Consider the following 12,997-nt stretch of genomic DNA (forward strand, 5'->3'; position numbering starts at 1 on the left):
AGATAGGTCATCTGTATAGGATTAAGTGGGGTCTGTCCTTCCGGGAATCGTTAAAAGTACAGAATGGGAGCACCACAGTGCCACACACTGTTGTGGCTATTCTGGCGTACCGCAACTCGGTTCTCATAGAAGTGAAAGGACGTCTACCTCTGTTCCTTAAACTGATGGGTAATGCACGTGACCTACATAGAGGCAGCGCTCCAATAGATCCAAGAAACCAGTGATTAGGTGTCTTCACCTGCACATTGTTTTCTTTGATCTCCTGAAGTTCCTCAATTTTTTTTGAGATTAGATCATTGCAGATATATTGATGTTCTCCAAGAAGCTGTAAATGGCTTTTGCTGCAGTTATCAGCACCTAATGTTTCTGCTTTCCCTACATGCTGTGGAGCTGTACCTCTTGGCTGCCAGAGGGGGGCACCAGCAGGCCAAATATCGCTATGCCCGTTATCTCCTGAATGTTAAGCCTGAGGACACTCGGTCAGCAGTGAAAATGCTGCAAGAAGCTGCTGAAGCCGGAGTGAAGGAGGTGGGTCCGGTGCAGGAACCCAAAAGGCTTTACAAATAATATACTCTGCATTGACTTCTCGGGATCACCACCTGACCTGTGGGCGCAGCAAACATGGTGATCACCTTCCTGCTACAAGCAATTTACCTCCTCTTCTTCCAGAAGACATAACTTTTTTATTTTTCTATTAAAAAAAACATATGAGGGATTAATTTTTCAGGACGAGTTGTGGATTTGAATGACACCATTCATTTTATTATATAATGTACTGGGGAAAAAATTGCAAGTGGGAAGAAATGGAGAAAAAAAAAACAATTTTTTTGTTGTTAGTGAGAGTCGACTATATATACAGTGATGCCAAACATTCTCTGAAACCCGTGACTTTTTTTTAACCTACTTTGTCAAGGGAGCTGTGTGATGGCTTGTTTTTTTGTGTGGCGAGTTGTAGTTCTATTGCTACTAGTTTGGGATACATACAATCTTTTGATCACTTTTTATTGCACTTTTGGACTAGGTTTGGCAACCAAAAAATAGCAATTCTGAGTTTAAAATTTTTGCTTGTCAGTGTTTTATGGGTGAAATAATTTTATATTTTTTTTAAATTGCACTTTTGCCAATGTTGCTATACTGAATACTATACAATGTTGCTATACTGAATTATACTGTTGCTATAATACTGAATACAATGTTGCTATACTGAATTTTTTATTGGGGATTTTTTTTAAACCCTTTTTTTCCCTTTTTCCTATGGGATTTGAACATACACTTGTTTGATCACTAAATTGTGCATAACTTCGGTATTGTATTATATAGTGAAATTAATGATCATCTATGAAGAACATGCTCAGGCTTTTTGTTTCCTTCCCAGGCACAAGCTTATCTGGGGGTCTTCTATAGTAAAGAATCTCATTTGGATCCTGAGAAGGCGGCAAAATATTTTTGGATGGCAGCTGAAAATGGAGTATGTATTGGTCATGTAATTTTACCACGGTCCCCATATTCAGTACACGCTCAGCAGCTGAGCCCGCATCATTGCTGGCAGACGCTGACTGTTTTACACAGCCGGCATCCGCTTCTAACAGCAGCTGATGTTGCTGAACTCTACGCAGTGCTGTTAACCATTTAATGACCGCTATAGATCACTAACTTCGATATTTTAAAGCACATGAACGCGGGGCACCGATAAGCTGTCGTGGCAACCACTAGTCTGCCTTGTATTTAGATGGAATTTCACTTTATTTCATTAATATCTTTGTCTTGATTCATCAGGATGTTCAGAGCCGGTACAACCTCGGCATGTGCTATGAACGAGGCTTCGGCGTTACGACCAGCGGACCGGAAGCTTTGAGACATTTTGAAAGAGCTGCAAAATCGGGACATGAAGCATCTCAGCAGAAACTCCTGGAGCTGCAGCCTCATGTGACTGAAGGTAAGCATAAAGCCTGCCAAACGTATACAGTTTTGTTTTATGGGTTTTTTTTTTATATTTTCTTCAAAAAAACTTAAACTTTGTAAAATAAAAAAAAATTGTTTGTGTTGCCATTATTTGAGACCCATAACTTTTTATTTTTCCATTACTGGAACTAGGCAAGGGCTTCCAAAAAACTCTGAGCTCACATTTTTACTTATACCAGTTTGACGTACATACTGCATCTTTTCTCTTTTTATTGCATTTTTTTGTGGGGAATGCAGCAACCGAAAAAAGTGTTCCTCTTGCATCTCTATTTTTTTATTTTCGTTTAATGTATGGTTAAAGTATATATATCTCTTGATACATCAGACAGTTGTGTGGGGGTGTGTGTGTGTGTGTGTGTGTGTGTGTGTGTGTGTGTGTGTGTGTGTGTGTGTGTGTGTGTATATATATATATATATATATATATATATATATATATATATATATATATATATATGTGTGTGTAGACAGATATTCTTATTTCTGTTAGCCTGAACTTGATTGTTTTGACGCTTATATTATAGACGACAATATCACAATGTTAAAACAAAAACAAGGCACAAAACACAAATATCCTAAAATAAAAAAAATTATACTGCAAAAAATGCATGACGGTAATAAGGGTATTCAGTAAACATAATTTTGATCAAAAGAATGTACAAGCCATCCCGCCACGTCTCGGCAACCCTTGTGGGACAGTCCTAACTCTTGTATTTAAAACCTTTCCACTTGTCAAGTGACGTAAAAGTGAACAAGGACCAAGGGACTGAACCATCTGTAAGAGCGTAGGCCAGACAGGATGGATTTTTAGGATATTTGTGTTTTGTGCCTTGTTTTTGGTTTTCTCTATGTAATGGGCATGTGTTAATATGCATTTACATTCTGCCTACACATTAACTTACTTTCTCAGCTCAGACCCCAGTTTTTTTTATTCTGTTCAATGTGCATTCTGTGCATATAAGGGTGTGACCGCCCTTTTTCTGAGCTGGGAAATCCATCCTGTCTGGCCTATGCATTTTGCAATCTAGCTGAGAATTACAGAATGTTTGAAGGGACCTCCTGGGTCATCGTGTCCAACCCCCTGTTTAATGCAGGTTTCACTAAACCATCTCAGACAGATGTCTTTCCAGCCTCTGTTTGAAGACTTCCATTGAAGGAGAACTCACCACCTCTCGTGGCAGCTTGTTCCACTCTTTGATCAGCCTGTCAAAAAGTTTTTTCTAATTTCTAATCTGTATCTTCTCCCTTTCAGTTTCATCCCATTGCTTCTCATGTTTCCATGTGCAAATGAGAATAAAGATGATCTTTCTACAATGTGACAGCCCTTCAGAGATTTGTAGACAGCTATTAAGTCTCCTCTTAGGCTAGGTTCAGATTTGCGGATGGCAGAGCTGCAGACTTCCTCCGTGAAGCTCCGCCCACTGCGGCACCTCCTCCGTTCAGCTCCGCCTACGTCTACATGCGTCCGCATATATCTGCATGGCCTGAGTACCCAATGTTAAAGATAGGTACACATGTTAAAGATAGGTACGCATGCAGACGTAGGCGGAGCTGAACAGAGAAGGTGCGGCAGTGGGTGGAGCTTCACGGAGGAAGTCCACAGCCCTCTGCAGCTCTGCTATCCGCAAATGTGAAGCCGGCCTTAGCCTTCTTTGTTTGCAAGCTAAACATTCCAAGATGCTTTAACCGTTCCTCGTAGGACATACTTTGCAGTCTGCTCACCATCCTGGTAGCTCTTCTCTGAACTTGCTCCAGTTTTTTAATGTCTTTATTAAAATGTGGTGCCCAGAACTGGACACAGTATTCCAGATGAGGCCTGACCAAGGAGGAGTAGAGGGGGGATAATTACTTCATGTGATCTAGACTCTATGATTCTCATAATACATCCTAGAACTGTGTTTGCCTTTTTACTGCTGCATCACACTGTTGGCTCATGTTCAGTCTGTAATCTATTAGTATACCCAAGGCTTTTTCACATGTGCTGTTGCTTAGTTCTATTCCTCCCATTCTATAGATGTCACTTTGATTTTTCTTTCCCAGATGTAGAATCTTGCATTTTTCCCTGTTAAATACCATTCTATTAGTCAATGCCCATTGTTCCAGCTTATCTAGATCCTTCTGAATCTTTTATGTCTTCTCTGGTGTTAGGTATCCCTTCTAGCTTTGCATCATCTACAAATTTGATTAGTTTACCTTCAGTAAATAGTCGTTATTGGAACAAAATACTTATATATTCAGTAATGAAAATTATTTTAAGCTCCCATGATAGTAACATTGGCACACACATTGTCTATTATGATAAAGACACTAGGGGGCGCCCTTGCTGTCTTCATACATTTTTTTGGCAATTAATTTCTTAGAACATGTTGACTCTGATTTACAATCCACATTATCCCAAATATTCAACAGTAACTTTTAGGATATTGTCAAAGTGTTGCCTTTTATTATTGTCACTGACACATAAAGGGTGCACCACACGTCCTCATTGTGAAAATCTGTGTGATTTAATAGGGGAAATCTGCAATTTGTTGGTTGTGCTATATTTTGTTGTCAACTCCAGAAATTAGAGCTTAAAATTACACGGCAGGTCAAGTGGCTGCAGGTCGTCACTCCAGGCTGCTTAGTGCAGGGTGATTGACCCCTGACACCACTTATACATGTGAAGGCTTGGTGTCAGGACACATGTGGTTTTGTCCCAGTGTTTTGTAGCTCCTTCCTGGAAGTGCCCATATGTATAGAACAGTTTAATCAAGATTTTCACCCTCTGATAGTCCTTGAATTTATGAGAACCATAATTAAAATGATATTGCCATCTTCACAGATAAATAATCTCGAATAATTCTTCTAAAAACGAGCAGTTTTGCAATTTAAAGCTTATTAAAATTTGCATCCGTTCTTGAGATATTAAAGGGAATCTGTTAGCAGGATCAACCCTCCTAAGCTGTCTACAGTATATGGGCACGTAGGTCATAGGAAGCTGAATAAAATGATACCTTGATATCTGCGATCCGACGTCTTATTCCACAGAAATTCACAATTTTCTTAACATGTAAATGAGATGTTTAGATCTGTGAGCCGGACATAGATCTCCCCGAGAATCTGCCTCCAGGGTTTATTATAAATGATAGAGAAATTGCCAGTGTGAGACATGTGGATCAGGAGAGCAGACTTGTCAGTCATTACATGTCTCACACTGGTAACATCTCCTGTCAATAGGCTCTGGAGGCAGATTCTCGGGGAGATCTACGTCGGGCCCATAGATCTTAGCAGCTCATTTACATATTAAGAAAAATCTGGATTTATCTGGAATAAGACATCGGAGCGCAGATATCAAGGTGCCATGTTATTCATGGCTTAGTAGGGTTGATTCTACCGACAGACTCCCTTTAACAATTTTCTCATTTACTGCTTGTTGCCTAGGAGACCGACCACCGCTGCTATTTTGCTTGCAAGTTCTGAGCTGGCCAGCTTCAAAATGTTACTTACAATCTCGATAGAAAGATGTTCTGCCGTCCAGCAGCAGCGGTCGGTCACATTGTTAACCTCTTCTTGCATTAGGACATAAAGATTCTGGGCTCCGCCAGTCTGGTAGTGAGTTCAGGAGCAGCAGAGGCCGACTATCGGCTACCTCCAGAGCTGAGCGCCGATCGCTGTTTTTAACTATTTAGTTGCTGCTTTTTCTGACAGCGGCATTCAAATAGATCAGTTGCTAGTATAACACAACATGACTGTTCAAACCAAGTACAGGCGCTCGGTGCACCCTTGGCATGACCAAACTGTTTAGCATACCTTCCCATTTATCTCTGCCCTCCTGTGGCTCTTGTAAAGCCAGAAAGCTGACAATCAAGGAAGAAAAGGTAGATGGAGACAAATGGGGAAAAAAAGTAGGATGGAAGCAGAACTGAACTGTTTGGCCACAGCACCTGAGCTTGGTTTGAACAGTCATGTTGTAATGTTGGTCTCCCTTTAAGGGTGGTTTCACACGTCCAGATAATTCCGGTACCGGAAAAAACGGTACCGGAGCTATCCGTGTTCATGTGGACACATGGTACCGCCGTGTGCCACACGTGTGCCGCATCAGGACCACATGGACGGCGCCGGGCAGAAGAGCTACAGTAAGCGCTGTTCCCGGCAGCTGGTGTTGACCGCTGCTGTAATTCTTCTCTCCTGCTTTGCCGGCAGGAGAGAAGAATGAATGAAAACCCGACGTGGGGTCCCCCTCATTTTCTTAACCAACCAGACGAAACTTACAGCTGGGGGCTGCGACCCTCAGCTGTCAGCTTCAGCCAGGTTGGTTGTGAAGAGTAGACGGGTCCCCACGCTGTTTTTTTAATTATTTAAATAAGTAATTTAAAAAATCTGCGTGGGGTCCCCACCCCTGTATTTTTGACAAGCAACCTGACTAAAGCCGACAGCTGAGGGCTGGTATTCTCAGGCTGTTAAGGGGCCATTGATCCTGGCCCCCCCAGCCTAAAAACAGCAGCCCCTAGCTGCCCAGAAAAGACGCATCTATTAGATGCTCCTAATCTGGAGCTTTGCCTGGTTCTTCCCACTGCCCTGTAGTGGTGGCAAGTGGAGTAATGAAGGGGTGAATGGCACCTTTCTATTATAAGGTGACATTAAGCCCGGACTAGTAATGGAGGGGTGTCAATAAGACAGGGATCCACTACTAATCCTACAGTAAATAAAGGGTTAAATAAACACAATCGCACAATAAGAATAAATTATTTTAATGAAAGAAGACAACTCACACATTTTTATAATCTTTATTACACTGGTAATTCCATAGCGAAGCCCTCGTTCTTCTGAAAAAAAGTTGAAAATAATAAAGCAAATATATGTATTACCTGTCCGGCGCTCAGTCACGTCCCACTGCGTAAATCCATCTCGGGGATTAATATATTTACAGCCGGAGCGCTGCTAATACAGCTGCTCCCGACTGTAACTGACTGACATGTGAAACTGGCCTAACTTGCCATGTCTGTAGTAGATTTGCAGCTTCTAAACAGATAAAATTGACTTTTAACCAATATAAAGTTTTTGGGGAAACAAATCTGCACAGATTTCTGGACCTTTTGCCTAGGTGATGATGCAGGATAGATGTGTATAAGGTAGTAATGATTGCTGTGCTAGATATCTACTACAAGGGAATCTGTCACCAGGTTTTTGACACCTAGTTTGAGAAGCATAACATAGAGATTTCAGCTATTTGTCAATTACTGGGCTACTTGCTGTGGATTTTATTAAAATTAGTTTTATTGGGAGGAGATTACTTGAGGCCTAGTAAACCTGCTGCCATTCAATCCTTCATATTTATTAGCTCGGTTAACTACTGGCATCTTTCTGTCTATGCACAGTGTACACAGTAAGCTGCCATCAGTGGTGTGGGCAGGTTATACAGAGCTCTGCATTCAGAGAACTGCTAAATCTGCAGCAGAGAAAACAGTGATTTTAGCGAAATTGCAGCAACCAGTAAAGTAAATGACACATTGCTGGAATCAGGATCTCTGCCCCTAAGTTACGGTGCTCTTACATAGGGTAGCAACACTTTTTTTTTTTTTAAAGGGAATCTGTCACCAGGTTTATACCCCCCTAATCTGAGAGTAGTGTGTTATAGGGACAGAGACCCTAATTCCAGCGTTGTCACTTACTGGGCTTCTTGCTGTCATTTTGATAAAATCACTGCTGCAGATCTCCGTTCTCTGTATGACCTTGCCCACAGCTCTGAATGGCAGCTTTCTGTCTATGCTGTGCATAGGCAGAAAGCTGTTAATTTGTGGTGGGGTTACACAGAGCCTGAGGACTGCATAGCACAAAACAACTAGTCGTGTAGTGATAATCTCCTGCTGATAAAACGCTGATTTTATTAAAACAACAATACACAGCGAGTGACACGTTGCCGGAATTGGGGTCTCTGTCCCTACGTTTTGCGGCTTCTGGATTACATAGCAACAACCTGCTTACAAGTTCCCTTTAAGGAATTGTTATTTATGCAGTTCTTGTATTTCTACATCTATGTGCGGACCCCCACACCTGCATGTTAGAAAGCAATATTTAGGTCTTAGCCTGTGGCTTTCCAGGCTTTTCCTGTTGCTCCAGCATTCCTCGGTGCTCCCTCCGGAGCCATTGTTGTCTGCTGTAGACTGATTTCTTATTGTTTCCTCCGCAGGACTCGGCTCTCCGCTCACCAGTCTTCGAACAACAATCTCCAGCCCCTGCCTTCCTGTTTTGGAGCGGGTGAACGTCCGGCTGGATCCCAACTTCGACTTCTCTGCAAGCAGCACAAGCATCCTGGGCCTACCTCATTCACTGATCCCCGGGAACTTGCTGATGTCCCCGGCAGAGAGCCGCAGTTACCTCCTGCCACCTCTTCACATGAAAGGCTTGGCCCCTCCAATGGCTGCACTAAGAGCTATCGGAGTTGGATGAGCATTTCTGGTTGGCGGGTCAGGATGCGTTAACCTTCACCATAATCATGGGCTATGTGTGTACGTGGCATCAGGACCTGTGACAGCCGCTGCCCCTCGTACCATGGTTGATATACTGGTGTTAATAAGCTGTGTATATGATTACTGTGCCTTCATTCAGTATCAGCAATATCTCCTATATCAATACTATGTAACTGATGGACGTACTAAGCCTAGAGCTTGCCACTGTATAATCATAACCAATTACATATGTCCTAAGCAGCGAAAGGGTTAAAAACAGTTCTTTGCTCGTCTACTTCTGCAATGCATCTGGTTTTCTAGGCTCCTGCTTTTTCCTTTATAGGAGACTGCTGATTCCTAATATTAGGCCCCGAAGGTGGGTGTAGACCTCCAGGTCCCTCTACGACCAAGGAGACCCATAAACTTCGTGCAGAGCCCATACGCCACATCCCAGAGTCTACCCCAACTACAAGGGGGCGAAGATTTCCACCGTAATTTGTCAATTTTTGGCACTAATTAGAATAAGGGATATTCCTATTCCAGAATATCATAGCTGCAGATTTAAAAAACTCTGCTTTATTCAACATCCCCCGGTCCAGCGACGAGGGTGCAGCACTGAGCATCCGCCGCTGCCCTATTAATGTCTGCAGCGCTGACATCCCAGTGACAACGCCGCTGCCAAGCAGTGGTCTCATCAAGGAAATCTGGGGGATTTCCAAAATCCTAACGTCCCCTTTAATACGTCCAGATAGCCCCGCACTTCCAGCTAATCCCAGTCACCTTTTAAAAATGCGGAAAGGGCATCAAGACGTGCAAAAAGTTGCAAATAAGTGCAACTTTGTAACTCCACAATTGTGCAATACAAATTGCTCCGAGTCTGGGATAAAAGAGAAAAAACATAAAACACTTGCACAAAGCGACTGTACAAACGCTAATATACATCATGGCTTTTAGCCATTGACTTTCTCAAAAAGCCTGAGTTTTCACCGTCGGCCTAATGATACTTCCGTACAGTTATAAAACCATGATCAGACTAATGGGTTAACGATGGCCATTCACATGTAATTTGCATGATCAGTGTTTGGCAATCTGTCACCCGCACACTGCTGGCCTCACACAGGCGTCGTGTATTATTGCCCATGTTATGTCACATTCATTTACCCTGACCCCTAATGTAGCGATCACTCAGATGCTATAAATGGCTTTTAGGCCGTATGTATCTGGCTTTAAAAGTTAACAGGCAGCCAATGGGGGGATGGGCTCAGCAGTCGCAAATATTCATTTATTTTACTACACATCTTTACCAAGAATCACGTCGTCTTCTGTTTCTTAAGGATAACCCTTGTAAAGGACGTATCTGCTCTCAGGACAGATATATCCGGAAAGTTCTGTTCACACTACTGTCATGGTTTCTGAGTATGTATACACATGCAATGTTTTGCTGTGTATTTGCATTGAATCCTAATATTCCCCACCCTCCCAAAGAATCTGTACAAGGCCAGGATCATACATTGTGTATTTAGTGCGGATTGTGTGCAAGCTGAAATCGGCAGCATTTCTGCATCAAAGATTAATGTATACTTCCACCCTTGGTTGTGCATTTTAACAGTCTCATGTGATCCCCGGGAGAGGCAGCGCCTATCCCGCTGGAACAGCCCCAACCTCGCTGGAACAACGCCGATCCCAGAAATGAGTAGAAGTGTTATTTTACTTGGGGGAAATATAGGGATTGTGCAAGTAGTGGACCAACCCTTTAAGTTAAGATTTTAAATGTAGAAAATTCTGCAGCCAAACACGCCACTAGTGAACCCTGCCAAAGCATATGCAGATTTGTTACTAGGGATTCACTGTAGATTTCACCTTATATATTAATGTTCACCGTATGTGGATTGCATTTGTTAAGATGTCATCCACTTTAAAGCTACTTTACTGCAGATTTTTCACCCACAGAGACCCAACATGTGTGCACATACCCTTAAAGGGTTATCCCCCTTGTTCATTGATGGGTGTTGTCAGATAACGCAGGTAAATCAGGGCTGTGGAGTCTGAGTCGGTGCTCACTTTGGTGGAGTCGGAGTTGGAGTCGGTATAAAATGGACCGTCTCCGACTCCTAAAATATATAAAAAGTTGGGTACAGTAGTTCAATGCAGAATGTGCTGAATATTTTTTCATAGGAATTTGGGAAAGTTATGAAATGTCCTATAAATGACTGTTCTATTCCTGATCTAAGGCTACATTCACACACAGCATTTTTCCTGCGTTTTTTGAGGATACGTTTTTCAGCTGCAAAAGCAGATCAGCTTTTTAAGAAACCGCATCACCTGAAAGGTTTTTGAGCTCATAGATAATGTTTTCAATATCAAAAGCAGATTAGAAATCTGTTCTATCTATATATCCATATCTGTCTATCCATATCATATCTGTACCAAAAAGAATGAAAGCCGGATAGCTTGATAGTTAGGGAGTGGAAAAAACCCGAAAAAAGAGGCTCCTTGCCACCGGCCTTCAAACGAAGATACCCATTTGATGACCCAGTGGTGAACAGATGGGATAAGGCCCCTAAGCTGGACGTGGCAGTAGCCAAAGCCTCCAGAAAATCTTCCATGCCTTTTGATGACATGGCTTCCCTAAAAGACCCGCTGGATAAAAAAGCGGATTCCTTTCTAAAGGGAACATGGAAGATGTCAGCAGGCGCCCTAAGACCAGCGATAGCTGCCACTTGTACAGCCAGATCCATGATGGTCTGGCTAGATCAACTGGATTCCCATCTGAGAGACGGAGCCTCAAGAGCATCCATTCAGAAAACCCTACCAATCATCCAGAGTGCCGCTGCTTTTCTGGCTGATGCCTCAGCAGACTCTGCAAGGATGGCGGCTAGATCCGCAGGGTTATCTAACGCAGCTCGAAGGGCCCTCTGGTTAAAATGCTGGCCAGGGGATATCCAGGCCAGGTCACGACTCTGCTCCATTCCTTGTGAGGGGGAATATCTATTTGGCTCTGCCCTGGATGAACTATTAGAGAAAGCCGGGGATGATAAAAAGAAGTTTCCGAGCCTCCCGAATCCTTCTTATAGACGCCCCTTTACCAGGAAAGGATATTTCCGTAGAAGGTCGTCCCAGAGATCAGGGCAGATGGGATGACAAAAGAAGGAGAGGTACAGGTTTCATGTTTGGAGGAGGGGGGCGCCAGGAAGGTCCAGCACGGGACACTAAAAAGCCGCCCCAATGACTAGAGGCCCCGGTAGGGGGGAGACTAGCTGCCTTCTACCCAGCCTGGTCCATGATTTCGGATAGTAATTGGATACGGGGGGTGATAGCTACGGGTCTACAACTGGAATTCGCCCGGGTTCCCCATGATCGATTTAGGGTCACCCCAATCAGGTCCTCCACATCAGAACAAGCTGCCCTGGAGGCCGAGGTTCATGATCTTTCCCTTAAGAAGGTCCTAACTGTGGTTCCAGAGGGAGAAAGGGGGAAAGGTTTCTACTCCCCTCTGTTCCTGGTCCGCAAGCCAGACAGTTCCTTTAGGACTATAATTAATCTTAAGTCCCTCAATGAATTCTTGGTTATACGGCCGTTTAAAATGGAAACAATTAATTCAACAATAAAATTGTTGTTTCAAAACTGCTTTATGGTGGTGTTGGATTTAAAAGATGCCTACTACCATATACCCATTCATGCTGCTCATCAGCGCTTCCTCAGAGTGGCGGTTCAGTTAAATGGGTCAGTTGAACATTTCCAATATGCGGCCCTCCCCTTTGGGGTGGCAGTCGCTACGCGGGTATTTACCAAAGTAGTAGCGGAAGTTATGGCCCATCTACGTGAATCTGACATTCTAGTAGTACCCTACTTAGATGACTTCCTGATTATAGGAAAAACGGCAAAACATTGTACGGAACAGCTACAGAGGGCAATGTCTGCCCTGGAGCGGTTAGGATGGCTGCTGAATATCAAAAAATCTCGGTTACAGCCGATGAAAATCCAGCAGTTTTTAGGCCTGATTCTAGATTCTGAGAAACAGGAATGCCGTCTGCCTCCGGAGAAGCTTGTTTGCTTACACTATCAGGTCCTAAACACTTCCAATAACCCCACCATGTCCCTCAGGAAAGCCATGTCCCTTCTGGGTTCGCTTTCCTCCTGTATCCCAGCGGTCCAGTGGGCCCAGTTTCATTCAAGAACACTTCAGGGCGAGGTTTTACTGCATCAAAGAATCCTCGGAGGTTACTTAGAGGGCCAGCTAACCTTGTCCCGAAACACAAGGGAGTCCCTAGAGTGGTGGCTGGACAAGGATAATTTATCCAGAGGAGTTCCCTGGGAATTCGACATATCCCGCATAGTCACTACAGATGCTAGCCCATCCGGCTGGGGGGCTCATATGGGTGAGGTCGTGGTCCAGGGCCTATGGGACCAGCACCAGATAAATATGTCGTCTAATTTGAAAGAATTGACAGCAGTAGAACAGGCAGCTAAGAAGATACTTATGTATCTGCAGGGCCATCATGTGCGAGTGCTCTCCGACAATCAGGTCACCGTGGCTTATATCAACCACCAAGGCGGGACTCGTTCCAAACCCCTGATGAATGTGGCAGAATGGTTGTTCCAACTAGCA

At 43.4% G+C, this 12,997-nt stretch overlaps 1 protein-coding gene across 1 annotated transcript in view; it reads left to right on the forward strand.

Moving 5' to 3' along the window:
* LOC141059347 (DAP3-binding cell death enhancer 1-like) overlaps window positions 1-9,533 on the forward strand; it is a 31,275-nt gene extending 21,742 nt beyond the window's left edge. The window contains exons 5-8 of the mRNA XM_073555670.1: window positions 411-528; window positions 1,376-1,468; window positions 1,777-1,936; window positions 8,130-9,533. Of these exons, the coding sequence (XP_073411771.1) occupies window positions 411-528; window positions 1,376-1,468; window positions 1,777-1,936; window positions 8,130-8,389 (631 nt within the window). The 3' untranslated portion in view covers window positions 8,390-9,533. The remainder of the gene's footprint in view (window positions 1-410; window positions 529-1,375; window positions 1,469-1,776; window positions 1,937-8,129) is intronic.
* Window positions 9,534-12,997: the final 3,464 nt, after the last annotated feature.

The sequence above is a fragment of the Dendrobates tinctorius genome, unplaced genomic scaffold (assembly GCF_039654945.1).
Source record: "Dendrobates tinctorius isolate UK_male_01 unplaced genomic scaffold, ASM3965494v1 ptg000227l, whole genome shotgun sequence".
Classification (NCBI taxonomy): domain Eukaryota; kingdom Metazoa; phylum Chordata; class Amphibia; order Anura; family Dendrobatidae; genus Dendrobates; species Dendrobates tinctorius.